Source organism: Narcine bancroftii, chromosome 2 (assembly GCF_036971445.1).
Source record: "Narcine bancroftii isolate sNarBan1 chromosome 2, sNarBan1.hap1, whole genome shotgun sequence".
In the NCBI taxonomy this organism is placed as follows: Eukaryota; Metazoa; Chordata; class Chondrichthyes; order Torpediniformes; family Narcinidae; genus Narcine; species Narcine bancroftii.
The window spans coordinates 79,394,106-79,417,617 of NC_091470.1; the positions used below are offsets into that span (position 1 = coordinate 79,394,106).

Here is a 23,512-nt window from a genome sequence, read left to right on the forward strand (position 1 = left end):
TCCCTATTCTTGTAAAGACAGATTTATAATAATTCAGTTGTTCATAGAACCATAATATATTCAAAGTTCAAATTATTATCAGCGTACATACATGACATCACATACAACCCCGATATTCTTTTTTCTGCAGGCTGGGCTTAGCAAATCTATAGACCAGTAACTGTAAATGTCAGGATCTGACAACTGTAAACAAACTGTGCAAATACAGATATAAACAAACAGCAATAAAAAATGAGAGCAAAATGCAACATGAAAGAAAGCCAATCAATCATGGTGGTCATAAAAATTTTGACACACAAATCCTTCTGAGCAGTATATAGCTTTTCCTCTTCAAGTAATTATCCATGTCCCTTTAGAAGAGCATTTTTGAACCTGGCTCCAATATACTTCCAGCCCATATGCTGCAGAAAAGCAAAGCCAACACCTTCTATGAATTTTTCTTCAGCAGGCCCCCTCTCGTCAGGAAGCCAAGGATAATGTTCAGTCCTTTAGTATCAGGGAACCAAGTCCAGTGGGATTCCACTTGACTTGTGTTGTATCTCAAAGAGATTAAAACATACACGAAGAAAGAGAGGATGGTAATAATTAAACAAGTCAACCACAGTAGGAACTAGAGCAAATTACTGAGACCTGGATAAGCAATCCAGTGATACCGGTGCAAGATCCTATCATGGCAATGTTGAAGTTACATTAACCAGGTTCTGAGCTCTGGGAGAGATTTTGAATTTTCCTCAGCCACAGATTAACTACTGGAATACTTGGGGGGGGGGGGGGGGGTGGGGGGTGGGATGTCAGCAGAAGTTAACTAATTTTACACGTATAGGAAGACTGTGGTTGGGTGACTACAGGCCAGTGATGCTAATATCATGAGAAGGATCCACTAGCATTTGAAAGGCACGGACTGATTAGGGATGGTCATCATGGCTTTTGCATGGAAAAATTTGATATTATTCTGAAGTGACAAAGAGGAATGACAAGGGCTAGGCAGCTTACATCATCAACATTAGCAAAGCTTCTGACAAGGTCCTGTGTGGTAGGCTGGTCGGGAACATGAGATCACATGGAATCCAGAATGATCTAGCTCGCCAATTGGATACAAAATTAGCTTGGTGGAAGGAGGCAGGGGGTGGCAGTAAAGGGATTTGTTTTCAGATCGGAGTCCTGTGACAAGTGGTGTGCTGCAAGGATCAGAGCCGAATCCTTTGTTGTTTGTCACATTTACTAGCGATTTAAATGAGAACATAGGTGACACAATTTGAGAGTTTGCAGATGACACCAAAATTAATGACATGAAGGTTGTCTGAAGTTACAAAAGGATCGAGATTAACTGGAAAAGTGGGCAAAGGAATAGCGATGAATTTAATTCACCAAGTGTAATTCACCAATGTATTTTGCAAGTTAAACTAGAGCAGGATAGGGCCTTGGGGAGCATTGTAGAACAAAATGATCAAAGGATAGAAACACCTATTACCCTGAAAATGGCCATACAGGTAGACAAGGTGGTGAATATGCATTCATATCTTCAATGGGTATAAGAGTTGTGAAAGCATCTGCACAAGATATTGATGAGATAGTGGAATATTGTGTGCAGTTCTGGTCAATGTACTGCAGGGTAATTCAGCTAGAAAGGGTGCAGAAACACCCTGGTGAGCTTGAGTTATGAGAGGATAGGCCGGGACTGTTTTTCATGAATGAAGAAATTGAGGAAGTACCTACCTTGCTCTGTGTAAAAAAAAATCCTTCCTCACAAATCTCCTTTAAACTTTCTCCTGTCTCACCATAAACCTACACAATTTCCACCCTGAGGTTAATACTCTCGTCTATCTTGTATATGCCTCTTGTAGTGGTTGGCACAACACTGTTACAGCACCAGCAACCTGGGTTCGAAGCCGGATTTGTCTGTAAGGAGTTTGTATGTTCTCACCATATCTGTGGGGGTTTCCTCAGGTTGTTCCGGTTTCCTCCCACCAGTCAAAACATAGGTTAATTGGGTGTAATTAGGTGGCATGGCTCATGGGCCAAAAGGGCCTATAACTGTGCTGTACGTCCAACCATTCCTGAAAATATTACTCTCTAATCCTACAACATCCATGTATGCTTCCTGTGATGCAGTGATCAGAAGTGTACACAGTACTCTAAAGGTGGCCTACTTGAACTTCTGTATATCTGCATTGTTTCCTTCCAACTGTTATATGCAGTGCCCTGACTGATCAGGCTTCTTTATCACCGTATCTACTTATGTTGTCACTTTCAAGGATTATAGACTTGCACCTGAAAAACCTCATGTACATGAATGCTCCCAAGGATCTCCCCCATTTTCTGTACACTTTTTTCTTTTATTTGACCTCCCAAAATGTTCTATCTCACACTTGTCCAGATTACACTCTGCCATTTTTCCAGCCAGCCTGCTACATCATCTGATGCCTTCATTATCTACTATGACAATTTTAATTTTATCTGCAAAATCACTCACCAGATCACCTACATTTTTATCCCGAAACATTGGTGATGTATCTTCACCTTTGCTTCATAAAAGCAGTTTGACCTGCTAAGTTTCTCCAGCATTTGTGTGTTTTTTCACTTAACCATGGTGTCAACAGAATCCTGTGTTTTACCCCTACATTTTTATCCAGATCTTATGTCTATCAAGCAACACTGACTTTTATGGATTATTATTACCAGTCACAAATCCCCAGTCAGAGAAACACCCCTTCAACACTATCCTCCATCTTTTATGATGAAGCCAACTTTGTGTCCAACTTACAGACTCACCACAGCACAAAGTAAATTTACAGAAAACTCTTCTTTAAAATGTGGAATGGGCCAGAAGAACACATTATTGGCAATAATGGTCAATACAAAATTCAAGTGTCAGCTCCAAATCTTCTAGATTAGACTACCACGAGTGCTTTACTAAAGTCCACGTAGATAACATCCACTGCCCTATCCTCATCAATCAGCCTTGTCACTTCATCAAAACACAATCAAATTTTTGAGACAGGACCTCCCTGTTGACTTTCCTGAATAAGACCATGCATTGCGGTTAGCACAAAGCTTTTACAGCGTCAGTGATCAGGACCGAGGTACAAATTCCACGCTGTAAGGAATTTGTATGTTCTCCCCATGTCTGTGTGGGTTTTCCCTGGCAGCTCTGGTTTCATCCCATTGTTCGAAACGTACCGGGGCAGAGGCATATCTACACAAAATATTGCCTATGGCAGGGGTACCCAATGTGTCAAAATAAACAGCGGACAAGGAGGTGGTCTCGCGAGACCTGGCCTTGATGGCTGCCACATTGTGAACACTAGGGCAAGGAAGGAGGATAAGTGTACCAGTTGTGGAAGAAACAGGAATGTGTTCCTTGTATGTCTGGGATAGTGATGGCGGCGCTCAGCCGGGGTGGGGAGCCTCCCTTCAAGTGGCCTTTATTTTAAGTGGCGCGCTCCCCTTTTTGATATGGCGTCCTGGGCCATATCCTAGATATTCCCTGACTTGGGGTGGAGTTAATTGGGTGGCAGTAGGTCTAAAAAATTTTTAAATGTAAATTTTTAAAATATTTAAAATTTAGATCAAGGGAAAGATGGGAGTTGGACTTGGGCATCACAATTAATGAGAGATGTTGGTTGGACTGGTGTAGAAACAGTGTGACAGCAGTGATTAATTCTAGATATAGATTGGTTCAATACAACTTCTTGCACCAGCTCTACCTCACAATGCTAAAGATCCATAAGGCGAAACCGGAGTGTAGGTGACATGCTTTAGGTGTGGGATGGTGGTGAGAGTGTTTGTTCATGCAACCTGGTCCTGTGTAAAGGTAGGCCTATTTTGGCAGGATTTGGCTAATATACTAACCAGGATACTTTTAGCAGCCTTCTCACCGAACCCAATGCTGTATCTTTTGGGAAACCTTATGGACATAAGCTACAAATTATCCAAATTCAATTCATATTAGTTGCTTTGTTTGAGGCAAAAAAATATATAGCGATGATCTGGAAGTCTGACTCCCCTCTCCTTATCAGTCAGTGGACTACAGAGGTTCACAGCTATATTCATATGGGAAAAAAAATCATGTATAACCTTTGAAACCAACACAGCACCTTCGTCAGAATACGGCAACCATATATGATGCACATAGGAGCACAACTGTAGCCACACCCTGACGAAAATACCAGGAGGTGGATTAATAAAGAAATTATATAAGGGGGTGGCTCCACTGCTTCTCCAGGGGTCCATTGGAAGCACCAACACCACACCTAGTTCTCTCTTTTTTAAAAATATTTTATTTATAATTTTCATACAGGCTTGTCATATACCGCGACCTGCCAACGATGGCAGTTCACAATCTCCTATACATGTACATATATTCCTTTTCACTATGACTATATATGTATATATATATATATATATATATATAATTAAAACTAAACAATTCATTCATGCTACAATGTCGATAACAATAACAAACACTAACATTAAGGAAATGAATAAGAATATAAATAATAAAAAGGAGAAAAGAAACAGGGACTATCACGGCTCAACGGGCAGCTTCTGGGTCGGTGCTCATTCTTGACTTTCCTTGATCGGGATCAGTGCAGGAGAGAGGGAGCTGCAGCAGGTAACGGTAGAACAATCACTTCCATGCTCCTATGTTGTGCATGTATGGCTGCCAAATCTTCCGAAAGGTGTTGTACTTCTTTTTCAGATTGTAAGTTATTTTCTCCAGGGGAACGCAACTTTGCATTTCCTCGTTCCATCGCTCGATACTAAGAATAGAGTCGGACTTCCAGGTCACTGCAATGGACTTCCTGGCCACTGCCAATGCGATTAACACAAACTGGATTTAAAATTTGGACAGCTTCATTGTCAGCCTTATGTCCATTATATTCCCCACCAGGAACACCTCTGGGTCCTGAGGGAACTGTTTACCTATAATTTTTTCCAGGACTTGGCCTAGATCCACCCAAAAGGACTTCACCTTGGCATGTGACCAGGTTGCATGTACAAACGACCCAGATGCAACACCACACCTGAACCATTTGTCCGGGAGTTCTGGCTTTGATCTATGGATTTTCTGAGGCGGTATGTACAACTGGTGCAAAAGGTTATACTGGACCAGCCTGTACCTTGCATTAACGACCGTGGTCATACTTTCCTGGCACAGATCGGACCAGCACCTCTCATCAATTGTAATACCTAAGTCCGACTCCCATCTTTCTCTCGACTTAATGAAGGCCCAGTTTGGGTCCCTCTGACTGGAACAGGTAATACTTTGCTGAAATAAATTTCTTGCTGATCCCCTTCGAATCAGGGCCTCTATGCTACTGCAACAAGGTAGGACCATATCTTATTTGAAGATAGCAGTGGAATCTTTTATTCAGTAAATCATATTTATTTTTAAGCTGTTCAAACGACATTAATTGCCCTTGCTTGTAACAGTCCTCTATACACCTGACTCCATTATGGAGCCAGATGTCCAGAATCTTGTTACCCACAATGTTAATTTTTCCATAGACACTCTTGGTACCTTACCATTCCAAAGAAACTTCCTAACCATATGTGATAACTGTTTGAAGAAATCCTGGGGCAACAGCACAAGCAATGTTTAGAAAAGATATTGGAATCTTGGCAACACATTCATTTTGATGCAGTTGACCCTGCCTACCAGAGTGATAGGCAGGGGCATCCACCTCTAAGTCCTCCTCGACTCTTCCCAGCAAGGGGGCATAATTTAACGTGTAAATTATTCAACATCTAGTTCTCTCTTAGTTTTTTTTGTGGATGGTCCAAACAAATAGGGCCTGACCAGTGGCTGCTTTAAATCATTCCTTCCAGGAATTTTTCTTTATTGGGGGTGTGGGGGGAGAGGGAGGGGGTAATATCACATGTTTGTAATTAGTTAGTGGATATTTGTAAATAATGAAGAAATGTGTGATAGTTTCTTTTTTATTGATGAAAATTAAAATATTCAAAAAAATTTAACATTTAAAAAGAGTAAATCCCATCTCTAACACCATTCTCCAATAATTTCCCCACCACTGATGCAATCCTTGTTACCCTTTTCAAACAAACGGCAAATGTTGGCTCTCTTCCAGTCTTCTGAGATCTCACCTGTGGTTACAGAGGATACAAAGATTTCTGTTGTTATTGCATCTATCCATGAACTGCCTGCATATCTGTTCCTCAAGAGCCCACCATAGTGACAGCACTCTTTTAACTTCCTGGATGAGCCCTCCAAGAGGTCCTCACAGCATCTGTGACATGCTCCCTGATCAGTAATGCAATTGCCCGACCACTTTTCATATCCACCCTTCTCTATCACGTCCAAAACATCTGTAATCTGTAACATTGAGCTGTCAGACTTGCCCTTCGCTCAACCAGGTTTCTGTCATGTCTATAACATAGTTCCATATGCTAATCAAGGCTCCAAATTCATCTACCTTACCTGTTACAACCTTTGCAATAAAATAAATACATCAGACCTGTAAAAATCCAGTTGACTCTTGACTGGCCTGTGAATTCACCAAGCTGGATAATGTGTCAAACTGCTATAAAAAAGGAATAAAAATAGACCTGGGCATTAAACTGCAACATAGTAAAAATTGCTCCCAGCTTGTATGAATCTAATCTAAATTGGGAAAGCTATCCCATAGACTAGTCAGCCAGTAGCCCGCCATTGATATACCTGAAAGACGATGTGCCACACTTTTCCATTACAACCCCTGACTGCATCCCATCCCACTTACCAAGTGGTATACAGGCATGTCTCATGGCACCAGGTCCAACATGATTAAACAAACCTCTTCCTGATGATTGTTCTCCATCAGCGTATCAATCAGTTCTCCTCCCTGTTGAATGAAGCAGCAGGAGTAGAACAGAATGCACTCTGGGTGAGAGCTTCAATGGTCATCACCACGAGTATAATGGTTAATTCTCTGACAGAATCGTGAAGGAAAGAGCTTCCCCATACTGGGCTGGCAACAGGTTGGAAATGGACCAAGATGAATCAAATTGTTTGGACCCGTTCTCCTCCTCTTCTCACCTGTATTCCCCTATCACTCTGCGCTCCTCCCCATTCCCCTCCACCCTTTTATTCAGGCTTCAGCTAGTTTCTTGCTATTCTTGCTGAGAAAAACCCTCATCTATTGCCTCCTACGGATGGTACCTGACCTGTTGGTTCGTCCTAAAAAGCTAACAGGGAGATCCCCATCTTTCCTGACAGCAACATCCAGCACTTGACGACCAAACAGAAGGCTGTCGCATCCATAACGAGATTTTAGCACTTTGTTTCACTTCAGCTTTCTGCCGAGATCTCCACCAGTTTTCAGTCAATTCCATTCACCCCATGTGATGTCAAGAAACAGATGCAAACACTGGATGCAACAAAGGCTGTGGGACCAGACCACATCCCAGCTGCAGCACTGAAGACTTGTACTCCACAACAAGCCATGCATGTGGCCAAATGACATGAAGATTACAAGCACAATTACAACACTGGCATTTACCTGCCTATGTAGGAAAATTTAGTTCAACAGGAAAGTCTGCAGATGCTCTGATTGTCATGCAAATCACAAAAATGCTTGAGCAAGTCAGCAGGTTACGCAGCATCTATAGGAAGCAAAGGTAACCATCAAGGAATGAGCAAAAACCATGAAGGAGTCTGGAAAAAAAGGTGGGGGGAGGAGCAGAGAGGAGTGAAGGGGCAGGGGTAGAGTTTAGGCTAACAGTTAAGAAGTCAAAGGTAGATATTGGTGAGAGGGAGAAGAGAGAAAAGTGATGGAGGTAGGGGTAGCTCTTTCAATGGAGAGGGAAAGGGGTTAGAACTGGAGGAAAGGAGAAAGGAACAGGAAAAGAGAGACAGGGGAGGGTGAACCGAACAGAAATTGGAGAAATCAATGTTAATGCCGTCTAGTTGGAGAGACGGAATGTTAGGTGTTGTCCCTCCAATTTGCAGGTGGCCTCAGTTTGGCAGTATATGTTGCCATGGATAGACATGTTAAAATAGTTGGACTCTGGAAGGTCCCAGTTATTGCAGAGCTCAGGTGCTCAACGAAGCGATCTCCCAGTCTTCGTCCAGTCTCTCTGACGTAGAGGAGGCCACAATAGGAGCAGTGGATGTAGTAAATGATCTCTGCAGATTCACTTCCTGCAGCCACTGTAATAGGTACTGAGGAGGCAACTAGTTGGAAGGGATGAATGGACGAGAGAATCCTTGAGGGAGTGATCCCTGCTGAATGCAGAGAGGCGAAGATGTGTCTGGTGGTGAGATCATGTTGTAAGTGCAGAGGATAATACACTGGATGTGGAGGCTGATGGGGTAGTAGTAGAGGACATGGGGAATCCTGTCCTTGGAGGGGGAAATTGTTCAAGTGTATTCTGCTCACAAAATAGCAGGACAAAGCAAACTTGGTGAATTATGTTCCAGAATCAGCAGAAAAGTGAGGAAAGGTGATATTGGCAGTGCTGTCAAACAACCAATAACCTGATCACACTTTCAGTAGGACTTCTGCAGATTCACTTAGTTTACGGTCTCATCATTGCCTTGATCTAATTGTGGTCCAAAGATCTCAATTCCAGAGGCAACATGAGGTGAGCCTGTCTTATCCCAAGATTTCCATGCATCCACTCAGGAACACTCATACTCCCCACTTGCTCTGAAGAGAGCAGCTGCAAAAACACAAAAGACACTCAACACATCCATTACAACACAGCCACTCGACTGGATCTCTGTCCTTTACCATGCTCATTTCCTCCATTGACTGAGCGCTTTGACTGTTTTGTGTCCCAGCTACAAAATTTAAGCCCCTTTCAACACTTGCATCCCACTAAATCTACCATTCAGTGTCCCAGGATAGGAATGGGGGTTTGGCCTTTCACACTGGACCACTCCTAACTGGGACGCTGAAAGCTTTCACAATTGTAAGGGTTTAACCTCAAAGTTTTGTCTGGTCTATCTTTAATAGGAAGTGCCTGCAATGCAATTGCCCGTTTCATATTCTCCTGATCTCAATGCCGGTGTCTGCAGACAGCAGGGATTGTACTAGGAGTAGAGGCTGGTAATCCCCGGTGTGAGATGACATCACCTGAAGCCGGCATTGAGCTGATTTTGCTTTCACACTTGCCACTTTAAAGGTTGATTGGCATTCGATTCCTGGGATCACTGGCAAGTGTGAAAGGGGCTACAGTTGCTCGCTTGCACTGCCCTGACAGCACCTCCCATACCTCTGATTTTTGGAATCAGGACAAGGACAGCAGGGACAGGAGAACATCATCACCTAAATGTTTGCCCCTGTTCATTGATAAATAAATCACCATTTCTTCATCACTGTTGGTTCTCTATCTTTGAACTCCCTCCCGATAACATTATGGGAAAGTGCTACATTGTTTCAGACGGCAGAACACAAACAATTATCACAAGACCAATAAACAGCAGCCATGATAGTGAAAGCAAATAAAATGATGGAGACCGAGGAAAAATGTTGCATATGTCAGGGTGGTAAGCAATCAGAGAAGTGGCAACTGCAAGTTCAAGGTTCCTTTTATTGTCATGTAATAATGCATTAAAAAGTTAATCAGAAACTGGAATTTATAAATTTGGAGAGGACAAAAAAGGCAGGGAAATCCGGAATAAATGGTAAAATACTGCACAACATGGAGGAATTGAAAGATTTCAAGAGTGCAATCCATAGATACCAGAAAGTTGCAGGATAGTTACGGCGGAAGCAGAAAACTTTATGACTGAAACATGAAATATGATGTGGGAACTATACAAAATAGAGATACAAGAGATTGCAGATGCTGGAATCTAGAGCACAAAGCAAACTGCTGGAGGAATTCAGCAGTTCATGCAACATCTGTGGAAGAAACAAGTCAGTCCTGAAGCAGGGATTTGATGCAAAATGTTGACTGTCCATTTCTATGCATGGATGTTGTCTGATATTTTATAAAATATCAGCAGATATTTTTTTGTATGAAAGAATAGTTGGAAACAGCTAGAGACATGTCATCAAAGGATGAAAGAGTATTAGAGAGTACAGGGATACAGACTCTCCTCCTAATTCCTGCTTTTGCCGCACTATTTTCTGTTCAACTGTTGCATGCTATTCCAGGCTTTCTGAACTTGAGTCTTCTTGGATTCTTTGCCTTGCTTTTCCATACCAGGGCTTAGCCATTCTTGACAGTACCAGGAAGATATGGGTCTTAAGACTTACACGAGAACATAAGAAATTGGAGCAGGAGTGGGCCATCTGACCCATCGAGCCTGCTCCATCATTTAATAATATCATAAGCTGATCTGGCCATGGACTCAGCTTCACCTATCTACCTCTTCCCCATAACCTTTAAAACAAAGCAAAAATCAATCCAACTGCATCTTAAATATGTTTAATGAGGCTCTACTGCAGTCTTGAGCAGAGAATTCCACAGACTCATTAGTTTCTGGGAAAAGGAGTTCCTCATTTCCATCCTAAATCTACTCCCCAAAATTTGTAGGCTACATCCCCTCATTATGATCAAAAGTATTCAGTCCATCTTATAAAATCCTAATCTAGAACGAGTCCAGTGCCCCAAGCATTTACCTGAACTATATCCCTAAACCAACAACAATTATGATTTGTATAGCATCATTAATATGCAAGAGGATCCAACAAGAGGAGGATGAAACACAGTATTCTGGAAACACTCCACAGATGCTGTTGACCTGCCGAAAGAGAAACAATCATTGGTTCAAATCTCTGGCAAAGATGGAAAACAAGAGAGGCAGCAGATGCTAGAAAACTGGAGCAACACACAAAATGCTGGAGGAACTCAGCAGGTTGCAGAGCATCCATGGAAGGCAATATATAAGTCAACATTTCAGGCTGAAACTTTTCATCAGGTCTGGGAAGAAAGAAGGCAGAAACCAGAATAGAGGGGACTGGGGGTTGGGGAAGGGGAGGAGAATGAGCTGGCAAGTAATAGGTAAATACAGGTGGCGGGAGAAAAAAGGTGGGTGAAATTTAAAAAGCTGGAAGATGATAGAAGAGGCAGAAGACAGAGGAAGATTCACTTTGATGGGACAGTAGAAAATAAAAAGGAAGGAGGTGGGGAGTTAGAGCAAGTAAGGTGTGGGTGATGAGCTGGTCAAGAGAGCAGCAGAGGGAAAAGGAGGAAGAAAAGAAGGAAGGGCCCAGAGGAAACAGAAAATGCAAGAGAGGGGCTAGAAAACAAGGGAAGTCAATGCGGATACGTCTAGTTGAAGACTGCCAAACCAGAATATTGAGGCGTTGTTCTTCTAATTTATGTGTAGCCTCAGCCTGACAGTAGAATAGGCCATGGAAACGTCAGTATGAGAATGGGATTTGGAATTAAAATGGCTGGAGATCCTGGCATTTGCAGTGAATGGAGCAAAGGAGCTTGATGAACCAATCCCACAATCTGTATCTGGTTTCCCCAATGCAGAGGAGACTGCACCAGGCGTACATGGTGCAATAAATGACCATTCAGATTTGCCAGTGAAGCGTTGCTTCACTTGGAAGAAATGTTTGGTGCTCTGAATGGTACTGAGAAACTAAAATGGTAGAGAAAAAAACAAGCTGATTTTGCTTCAATCCACAAACATCAATCCCATCAGGAGAGCAAGAAACATGGCTGAAATATTTGTAACCACTTTCAGCTAGAAACGCCCAGCTGAGAAGTCTTCTCACCTCAGATACAAGACAATGAGATTCACTCTACGTAATGCAAAGAGATAGTCAAATGCTCCAGGTATAACCAAGCCAACAGGTCCCAAATGTGCTGATGCCCTGTATTAGCTCAAATTGCATTGTGGAGCATTTCCCAGTTATTCATGTCAGCTGAAAGCAGATATTTGGACTGCACTCAATTATCAACCAAATGACATTTACCCTTGAAGTGGTATCAAGCAGAAAGGACTATGTTACAACCTCCTCGCTGGTTCTCAGTTTGGCTCCTGACCTTATTAAAACTTCAGTCCAAGCATGAACACAAGCAAAATTCCAGCAATCATGAAGGGTAACTACTCTTGGAATTAAGGCAATATCTGAATGAGTGCGGTATCAAGGAGGCATAATACCACCAAAAAAAATGGAAGTTTCCAAGCAACATCAGATCAAAGGTGTACATTAAGTAAAAAGACTTACTTGCATGTTTGTCCGCGAGGGCAATGAGACTGCTGGAAATGTCTCTTCTCCGATAGAAACACACACACTTTGCTTCCACATTACCATTAACAGTCTGAAACAATGAACAGCATGGAGAGCAAGGAGAATCAGATCACATTTAAATGTTAATGAAACAGTGAACACAAATCCTCCAAGGAGTTCTCATCTCCACACCTGGATTATCTAGCAAGTATTCCCTCAACTACAGAGATTCCAATTTTGACCCACTCTGAGGTTATTTGCAGTCTTGTCCTTACCCAGTATCAAGCCATAGCCACAGCATCAAGCCATAGCCACAGCATCAAGCCATAGCCACAGCATCAAGCCATAGCCACAGCATCAAGCCATAGCCACAGCATCAAGCCATAGCCACAGCATCAAGCCATAGCCACAGCATCAAGCCATAGCCACAGCATCAAGCCATAGCCACAGCATCAAGCCATAGCCACAGCATCAAGCCATAGCCACAGCATCAAGCCATAGCCACAGCATCAAGCCATAGCCACAGCATCAAGCCATAGCCACAGCATCAAGCCATAGCCACAGCATCAAGCCATAGCCACAGCATCAAGCCATAGCCACAGCATCAAGCCATAGCCACAGCATCAAGCCATAGCCACAGCATCAAGCCATAGCCACAGCATCAAGCCATAGCCACAGCATCAAGCCATAGCCACAGCATCAAGCCATAGCCACAGCATCAAGCCATAGCCACAGCATCAAGCCATAGCCACAGCAATGGCAGGGGGTGGGGAGGGTGGGTGCTCAACCACATCAACGAACAGATGGATATGTTAAAAACTAGTAGCTCAGTTTCTCACTTCATTACAATTCCCTGGGTGTTTAAAACTGCAAACAGAGTATCCAAAACTGGGCGTGATAACAGCAATACAGTTTGGGGAAACATTGGAATTTCCACTTTACTCTATCCAGGTGACTACAAATAATATTTTTTGGTAAAAGAACCACCTCTTGACATTTTGGGGCAGTAAGGGGAAGAGGAATAGCTTGAGGAATGAGAGGAAAATTCTGACACTTGCCCTTCCCCAAGTCATTTCATTGGAACAATTCTTACAACAACTCATAACAATAAAACCCATAAAAATTGGTATTTCAAATCTATTGCAGTGACATTAAAGAAGCACCTGGACAATGCTTGAATCACCAAGGCAATGGACCAGTGGAGGTGAATGGGATTAACATAGATGGGTCTTGATGGTCAACAGAGCTGAGGTGAGCTGATGGCCCTGCGAGAATAAATTGGGAGAAAGATGATAAGCTGCAGATGATGTGATTATAGTAAAAACACTGAAATGCTGGAGGAATTCAGCTGGTCTTTTCAGCATCTATAGGAGACAAAGATATATTGCTGATGTTTCAGGCCTGAGTTCTTCTTCAAGGAAAAATCAGAATAGAAGCAGGATATATCAGTCTCAAAATTCAAACAATGGGGGAGGAACCAGACCAACAAAAGGTGTTAATTGAATGTGATAAGGGACAAGATAGAATATATGTCAGAATTATGACCACCCATAAATTGGAGGAATAACATCTCATCTTCTGACTGGGCACTCTTCAACTGGACGCCATTAATAACTTCTCTGGCTTTCGTTAAACCCTTCCCCCCCACCCCACACCTTCCCCCCCACTCCCTGCCTCCTTTCGCACAGACATGATAAATTGGGGGCCTATAGCCTACACTGAAACATCAGCCATATATCTTTGTCTCCTACAGATGCTGAATAAACCAACTGAGTTCCTCCTGTATTTCAATGTTTTTACTAGAGTAAATTGGGAACAGACGTTCTTTAGCAAAAGCACAGAACTAAGGTGGAGGATATTCAGGGACCACTTCCGCAAGGTTCTGGTTAGGTTGTCCCACTGAGACAGAGTAAAGATGTAGGAAAAGGGAAATATGGTTGACAAAACTGGGGAGTCAGCTAGTTGAGGAATAAAGAAGCATATGTTAGATTTAGGAAGCAAAGAAGGGCCCATGAGAATTATATGGTACCCAGGAAGGAACCCAAGAAAGGACTTAGGAGAGCTTGAAGAGGGCATGAACAAGCCTTGGTAAGTAGGATTAAGGTGAACCCCAAGGTATTCTATGCATACGTAAAGAACAAAAGGATGTTGAGAGTGAAGTTAGGACTGCTACAAGATAAAAGAGGCAACATGTACTTGGAGGCAGAGGTCCTAAATTATACTTTGCTTCAGTATTCACCAGAGAAAAGGATCTTGGTCAAGGTGAGGTCAAAATAGAACAAGCTTGCGTGTTGGACAATGTTGAGATTAGGAAAGAGGAAGTATTGGATCTTCTTAAAAACAAGATTTACCCCAGGTTGCTTTGGGAAGGGAGAAAAGAGATAGCTGCGGCATTGGCAATGATCTTTGCATTGGCCACAGAAGAGATGCTGGAGGATTGGAGAATGGCAAATGTGGTCCCCCTTGCTTAAAGAAGAAAATAGGGAGAATTTTGGAAATAACAGACCAAAAACTCTTACGTCAGTGGTGGGCAAACTATTGGGGAGGATTCTTATGGACAGGATTTATGAGCATTTGGAGAAGTACAGTCTTCTCAGGGATAGTTAGCATGGATTTGTGAGGGAAAGGCTGTGCCTCATGAGCCTAATTGAGTTTTTTGAGGAAGTAACAAAATAAGTTAATGAAGTAGGGTGTGAGATGTGGTGTATATGGATTTTAGTAAGGCATTTGACAACGTTCCCCATGAGAGACTTTCAGAAAGTCAAGAGGCAGGGGATCCATGGACTCTTGGCTTTGTGTTGCATGTAGAAAGTAGAGAGCAAGAGTAGATGGAAAGTATTCTGCCTAAAGGTTAGTGACTAGTGGAGTTCGGCAGGGATCTGTTCTGGGACTCCTGGTCTTTGTGATTTCTATAAATGACCTAGAAGAAGAGGCAGAAGGATGGGTCAGTAAGTTTGCAGATGTTATGAAGGTTGGAAGAGTGATGGATAATGTTGAAGGTTGTTGTAGGTTACAAAAGGATATAGTCAGGATTCAGTGTTAGGCAGAAAAGTGGCAGATGGAGTTCAATCCGGGTGAACGTGAGGAGATGCACCTCTACTTAGAATGGTCTGACTTTGGATTTTTCGAAGTTATGATGGTCATTATCGCTATATTTTATGATTAAAAATTGTTTTTGTGTGGAATAAAAGGTATTCAACATTTAATTATAAAATAAGGCTTTGTTTTAGATACATTTGCCCAGCTGTAGGCTACAGTAAGTGTTCTGAGCACTTTTAAGATAGCCTAGGCTATGATGTTCAGTAGGTGTGGTACTGTGTTCTTTATTGACTTAAGATTTTTCCAGTTATGATGGGTTTATCAGAACACAACCTCATTGTAAGTCAAGGAGCACTTGGATAGGGTTAATAGTCAGATATCTAACAGTTTAAACAGTGGGGCTCAAGGTTGCCACGCAGGTTATTAGGATCTTTAAGAAAGCCTATGGAATGTCTGGCATTCGGGGGATTGAGTTCAAGAGTTGAGAGGTCATGTTGCAGCTCTACAAATCTCTGGTGAGATCACACTTAGAATGCACTCAGTTCTGGTCACCTCATTATCAGAAGGATGTGGAAGTTATGGAGAGGGTGCAGAGAATATTTACTAAGATGTTGCTCAGATTGGAAAATAAATCTTGTGATGCAAGGTTACCAGAGCTATGACTTTTCTCTTTGGAATGAAAGAAGGATGAGAAGTGACTCAATAGAAGTCTACAAGATTTTGAGATGCATTTTTCCCAGGGTGGGAGAAGCCAAAACAAAGGACATCTGTGCAAATTGTTGGGAGGAAAAATTGGGAAGACATCATGGATAAGTTTTTTTCTTATTTATTTTTACATGGAGAGTTATGGTTGCCTGGAATGCATTGCCAGGGGGTGGAGGCTGCAACATTAGGGGCATTTAGGAGACTCTTACACAGGCACATAGATGAAAGAAAAATAGAGGATTATGAGGTAGGAGGGTTTACTTTTTTTTGGTAGGAATATATAGGCCAACTCAACATCAAGGGCCGAAGGGCCTGTACTGTAGTGCTGTGTCCCATGATCTATGTTCTTTAACCTGACCCAGGACCAAAAATCTGTCTGAACTATTGTTACATAACTTATGTTTTTCATTAACTGCAACTGCGAATGCTTATCTATCCATTTAAATTTATTATTGTGTTCTCCCCCAAGTGAGATCAATTATATTTATCATTGATTAGTGTTCCCATTTTGCCTGTGTAGCTGCAGTGAGCAAGAAGTATTTCAGAGCTTTTGGACTTATGTTAGAGCAAAATGAATGCCCAGCATTTCCACTGTCTTTTGGTGGAAAAAGTGCTTAAAAGGCAAAGAAATGTGTGTCTTTGAATGCATGAATCTGCAATGGTATATGTTCCACACTGTCAATTTTCAGGACCTCTTCTTCTCCTCCCCCCCCCCCCCCCCCCAATCCCCAATAGCCAGCTTTGCCCCTGTCCTTGGCCCAAGGCTCCTCAACCGGCACACAGCCAACGTAGTACTGAATCTTCCCCACCACCCTCTCCTTCTTAATCTACGTGTAGTCTCACCCAACAATCAGAATGTTAGTTCTGAAGTTCCTCCTGTCTGGCATCCTAATACTCGACGACACACAATTACACCACACCTCCAAACTGCACCAAACACTGTGTCATTTGATCATTTTCCTCCATGCAAGACTGCCCAGAATGAGTTTCCAATGCAGGACCCTAATCATTTTGCTACCTGGCCTACTGGGCTTGTGGCCAACTTCAGAGCCTGACCTCATCAGCGGAAGACCAGATGGCACATTTTGAGTCCAAATATGCACAATGAATGGTTTCTTTTGACCAAAGCCTTGGGCTAAATTTTGTTGTAACGACAAGATCAGCCTGACCTAGATCTTGTGCAAGGATAAAATAATGCACCACAATTGCCCTTTGAATGCATCTCGACACGTTGACACTCTCATTTGGTTAAGCAGAGCTGCACAAACATCCTTGCAGAGGCACACATTCAAAAGCACAGAATTCTTCCCCTTTTAAGCATTTCCCCCCCCCCCCAAGAGGCAGTCGAAATGCTGAGCATTCATTTTGGTCTCACGTGCAACACTGAATGTCCATTTAAAACACAATTTTCCAGGCATGCACATTATCTATCAACACACTGAAAACCACCCCCTCCCCAAACCAAATGAGTATTCTTGAGTGTCCAATCTCCAGCTCCTGTGTTGTAGACTGGGTGCCCAGATCTTTAATCAGGTCAATCTATATCATTTGAAAGTATTTTTTGGCTACATCTTTCCAGCCCATCAAACTAATTTAAAATGTTACCACTACCACAAGTCTTGAGTGACAGAAGGCCACTTGTTAATAAGGTGGGCCTCGGAGGCATGAACCTCGTGCAGTGGCTTAGGTCAATAGGTGAAAATTCCCACGTGAAGAAATTAAAGATGGTCGTTGATGGTTTCAAAACAGGAAAGTCATAAGTCTACAGTGATCACAGCCATCTGTCTCCACGTCAAACTAAGAGGCCAGTGTGAAACTAAACTAAGAATCCCAAGCCTGGCAATCAGACTCTGTAAGCTGTTCCTTTTTGACTGACGAACTTGACATGACTGATTTGTAGTTTTGATTTGGGAGTTTTCTTTTGAGGCATTTTGAGCTTGTAAATATTTGTTGATAGTATATAGTTACCATAAAGGCTCATGTTCGGGTGTTAAATTTATTGAGTTAATTCTATGATTAGTTAATAAATTTTGAGTTAAACTTAACCCTTCTGTTTATGCTGGCGAGGTGCAACACTTATCAAATGGTTTTCAAAAAATTTAGTTAATGTTCCTTATCAACTATCTTGGCAATTTCAAAAACAAAAGAGCAATTGGATTTTTTAAATCATTTTTCTTTATGTGAAAGCATTGTTCTGCAAATGGTCCTCTCTAACCAGTACACATCTTGCCTGCAAAAATAAGAAGGCAGGAAACACCCAGCAGATGAGGCATCAACTGTGACAACAGAAACAAAATCAATAAGTTAAGGATAATAAATTAATGACAGAGCTTGGAAGATTATCACATCCTTCCTTGTGTCTTCAAGAACTTGTCCCAAGCCTTTTGATGCTTGGGATCTGCTTTATCATACACACACACACACACACACACACACACACACACACACACACACACACACACACACATCTTTCTTATTGGGAACCATCACAGAATTCAGTGAACTTTTAAAGTTACAACAAGAATCGTAAAGTCAAGATGCCCATGCCTTTTTCCATCTAAAAATTGGTCCATTTGCCTGCAATTGGCACATATCCATAGTGGGGCTGAGTGGGAAAATGGATCAGCTCATGATTAAATGGTGGGGCAGACTCGATGGGCTTTCTGCTCCTATGTCTAATGGTCTACCCCGCTCTTTTTTTTTCTGTCAATGTACCTATCCAAATGATATTAGAACATTGCTACAAATCTCTACCACTTCCTTTAGCAGTTCATTCTTTAAGTCCATCATCCATTTGAGGAAAAGATTGCCCCTCAGATTATCTTCAGATCTTCCCTCTTTCTCCTTAAGCTTTTGCCTTTTAGTTTTGGACTCTGTTACACAGTTCAAAAGATTTGTGGTAATCAATCTTTCCTCAGCCCAGCATAATTTTCTTAACTTCATTAAGGTCATCACCCCTCAGGCTTATTTTCTTTAGAAAAAAACAATCCAGTCCAAGTAACATCCTTGTCAATCTTTCCTGTACCCTCTCTAGCTTAATAACATACTTCCTGTAGTATGACGACTTGGACTGAAATACAAACACAGCCTGACCAACAATACATCCCAACTTTTGTACTTGACACCACTGTCGATGAAGGCAGCCCTCTGTGCTGGAGACTACCTCCGCCCTCTGCGCTAGAGACTACCCCCCGCCCTACCGGCCTGGATACCCCGCCACCCTTTGCACTGGAGACTTCCCCCCCTATCTTGCTCTGGAGACTTCCCCCCCTATCTTGCTCTGGAGACTTCCCCACACCTCTCTTTGTGTGACATTCTCCCCTCTCTCTGCTGTCTATTTTGAGTTAGTTATTTTGTTTTCAGCGTGACTCATTTTTATCCTTTTTAATTTAATTTTTTTAAAAAATTGTATCAATTTATTGACTAGCTCGTGAATTTTGGTGCATTTCCAGATATGAAGATGCTTTCTCTTACCTGAAATGCATCATCGTATTCATTTCATTTATGGTAGCATCAATGCAGTCCACCGTTCAACCACTGACACACCATCCGGCCCATGCATGGTAAAAAGTTGCTCGCCCCTGATTTATACCCACTGTTATCTTAGTTAACCTCCTTCACTCTCCACCTCTAGTTTTGGTATCAATATTTAACTCTCAGTTAAATATCTTCTGATCCTGCTTTGCCATCTACTTCCTTATTTATTTCCCAAACGGTTAGATAGTCATCTAATTTTAATTGTGCAGGCAGCACAGTACTGACTCATAACCCTCACAATCCAGGTTCAATCAGGACTTCTGATGTGTGTGGAGCTTATGCACCCTTTCTAAGACAACATGGGTCCCCTCACATCCCCATGACAAGCTGACTGATGAATTCATTTGTTATTGTAAATGTTCCCTAGTGTAGGTAGGTGGCAGTAGAATTAGCAAGGAGTTGAACATGAGGGAGAACAGCTTCAGTAAAGTTGATGGTGGAATAGGATCGTGTGAATTCCTCTTAAGGACTCACGGCTGAATGGCCTTTTTCATGGGAAAAGTAAAAGGTTATCAGTAACTCTATACCCTTAAATCTAATAGCTGAAGGATTGATACATCTTGTCAGTTACTCACTGTTATCAGTGGTTGAACTATCTGAAGCAATTGCATCTCCCATCTTAAATCCCCCTACCCAACAATAGAATGAAAACACCTGGGCAACACATCAGTACAGCTGGAACTGCTGCCTCACATCACCAGAGATGAGGGTTCCACCCTGACTTGGGTACTTTCTGTGGAGTTTCCCTCTAATCACATGGCTTTTCTCCAAGTGCTCCAGTTTCCTCACACACATCGCAAAAACTTGCAGGTTGGTAGGTGTAAATGACCACTGTAAATTGTCCCAGCATGTGGGTTAGGGTTAGAATGTGGGGAGAATAAAAGAAAAGGATCAATACTAATGTAAGTAGGTGGTAAATCACAAAGGTGTGATCAAAAGGGTGAACCGAGAAAGTCTGCAGACACTATTATGGTTGTAGTTAATATAAGTGGGTCAAGAGTCTGTTTCCATGTTGCGCCGTTCTATGATTCTCTTTATCACACAGAAAATAAATTGAGCGCGAGTTAAGTTGAAATGCTTGGGGTGAATTACAAAGAGGATGAGATTCTTATAATTTGGCATGAATGCCATATTCAACAGTGACATCAGAGGGAAGGCAAAACATGATGGTTGCACTTCAGGAAGGCATTGCAAATCTATTAAACAGCTTGGGAAACTCATGGCTTTTGTGAATCCTAAATAACTACAGTCATTAAGTTCTTGGTTAGGCACTCAAAGACTACAACATGCAACCTTTTGATTGACTCAACAAACTATAAATTAAAGGTTTTAGCATGTGGACAGTTACCTTGTTCAGTTCCTCAATTCTCCTTATTAAGAATGGATTGCTTGAAGAGTTTTCAAAGAAGACACAGTCTAAAATAAACAAAAATAAACTTACATAGGGAAACACAATGCCATCAATTTGCACATTCACCTAAACAATCAACTCTCAGGAAATTCGCAATGAATTATTGCTTTGGACTAATGTGATGAGATGAACCCTTTGTAATATCCCAGTACAAGTCACAAATATGGCCTAGATTCTAACCAGCAGCTGGAAGGCAGTTCTCCATCATATCAAACCATTGAGCACTATGCTGTCATAAGCACTGAGTGCTATCTTAGCCATTGAGCACCATTTTAAGCAGGACCAAAACTGGAGTGAGGAAGCATTACCAAAATACTCAATTGAAATAATCGTACCCACCGGTGGAGATGAGAGTTTGAGAAGAATTTTTTTGTTGCTGTGCCTTTTAAATTCTGAGGATGGCAACAGTTGGAATTAGGTAAATGTACCAGCAGCCATATCAGTTTCAAGCCCATCATTCAACTGACAAGAGGTTCTAATCCTACACATTCTTGCTCGCGACGCAAAATGATCAACTTTTGTTGCATCACAGAGACAGTGAGGCAAAGAGGGAGTACATATGAAGTGTTCTAAAACCTGTCCAAACGGGGGTTTAGGAAGGCCCTAAGTAGAATGAAGGGATTTACTGGTGTACTTTCAGAATATTGGAGTCCGAGAAAACTAAGCATTCACCTGAAGTGAGGATCATAGAACAGATCAATTTGCATACATAATTTAAACATAAAAGGTAGCTTAAATACTTTTGTCAATGAGAAGTAGAATTCTAGGTTCAAATAAAAACACAATGCTGGAGAAACTCAGCAGGCCAAACAGTGAAGTTTATATAGCAAAGATAAATATGCATTACTGATGTTTTAGGCTTGAGCCCTTCATCAAGGTGTGAGCAAAATGCAGGCAGGCACCCAAATAAAATGCTGGGGGAAGGGGCACAGTTCCATAGGCAGTAATAGGTGGATAAGGGAGGGAATGCACATCAACAGACAGCGGGAGGGAGGATGGCTCTGAATGCAGAGTGAAGGAGGAAAGAAGACAAAAGGGAAAGGAGGGAGAATGGAGAGTAGGCTAGCAAAAACCAGATGTTAATTTAGTGTTGCTCCTCCATTTCAAAACTCTTAAGTTCAAAAACTTCCACCATGATCTGAAATAATCCTGACTGACATGCAGCCAGCCCTGTACTGAGAAAAAGCTGAGGTAAAAGATTTTAGCTTTCCAGTGATCCTGGCCTAGATATTGGTTGACCCAAACAAAAGATGTGTGTGGTTGCAGAACTGTGCTAAGTCTGAATGGAGTAATTTTTGGCAAATTTCTGGATGCCACATCACTCTAAGGAAATTCATCATCTAATTTTTTGGCAGAATTCTTGTTCTTCCAAATACTTCATTTTTACCCAAAAGAATGTCAACAGTAATTCACGTACAACATTTTTCAACAGTGAGATTTTCAACCCTACATGTGAAAAACAATAGCCTTTTTTTTTAAAACAAAACCAACAACTGGGTTTTACACTGTTTTCCAGAACTTCAGATTTACTGTCAGAGTTCATACATGACATCACATACAACCCTGAGATTATTTTTTCCTGCAGGCGTGGCAGAATTACCACTAATTGTGCAAAACTAAAATGTACTCAAATAAAACAAATAGAATACATAATAAATATTATATACAATATAATGTGTATTATATAACAAACTGTGCAATACAGGGAGAACAAAATAAAATCAATAAAGTGCACAAGAGTCCCTGATTGAGTTTGTCATTGTGGAGTCTGATGGTGGAGGAGGAGCAGCTGTTCCTGAACCTGGTGGTGCGAGTCTTGTGGCACCTATTCCTCTTTCCTGATGGAAGCAGCAAGAACAGTGCATGTGCTGGGTGGTGTGGATAATTGTTGCTGCCCTCTGACAGCAGCTTTAATGGGCCAACATTCAAACTGCATTCTTTGTGCAATGTCACACATCTCAGCAAGGACAATTTCATGTGTCTAGACTGCCTTGGCCATGAAGGCTGGAGAACAATCATGGTCAATAAGCTGTTGCTGATCACTGACACCTCTCACAGTTTTATGGTTACTGCTGCATTGGTACTTTCACCCAGACTCCATACATAAGAAAAGACCGCAAATGACCCAAGTGGTGCAGGTGGTTGCTTGCTCTGCAGGCTTCTCCAAAATGTATTCAATGACCACTCTCACATAGTCACTGAGACTCTCTGGCAATTTTATGCCAGAAGTAGTTGTCTCCAGTGCTCCAACCCTCTTGCACAAGATTGACACTATTCTTCATCATCCTGTCTGAAAGTCAGGTACCATTCTCTCACCTTTCTCCCATCACTGCTTTTCACTAACTGAATAGTGATGTTTGCATTGTGATGTGTCCTTTTAGGAGCTGGCTGTAGAAATTGTACTTATTGTTCAACATGTGAAAAACTGCAAGAATTTGCAACACATCCACAAAAAAGTTTACACTGTAGTAATCCGAGCTTCAGCATAGTGTTGCAGAGGGAAACACAGCTTAGCATCAGTCCTTTAGATGCTTCACAAATGGCATTAAGTTTTAGAATGTCTAAAAATTGTGCATTATTTCTGTGCACCTGCAAGGTCACATTTTTTTTCATATTAAATAAAATCTGAGATTAAGTGCTTGGAGCTTCACTAAGGCACAACATTATTTGAAACTTATGA

General features: G+C 41.8%; 1 protein-coding gene across 15 annotated transcripts in view; it reads right to left on the reverse strand.

Annotated features, from left to right (window-relative positions):
* The window catches only part of mta1 (metastasis associated 1), a 166,994-nt gene that overhangs the window by 117,574 nt on the left and 25,908 nt on the right, over nucleotides 1-23,512 (reverse strand). For 10 of the 15 annotated variants that reach the window (XM_069917200.1, XM_069917199.1, XM_069917213.1 and 7 more), the window contains exons 2-3: nucleotides 20,770-20,837; nucleotides 12,138-12,231 (exon numbers count right to left, since the gene is read on the reverse strand). In XM_069917200.1, the coding sequence (XP_069773301.1) occupies nucleotides 12,138-12,231; nucleotides 20,770-20,837 (162 nt within the window). Of the gene's footprint in view, nucleotides 1-12,137; nucleotides 12,232-13,303; nucleotides 13,406-20,769; nucleotides 20,838-23,512 lie in introns of all 15 variants that reach the window. The other 5 variants (XM_069917203.1, XM_069917202.1, XM_069917201.1 and 2 more) reach the window with 2 other exon arrangements.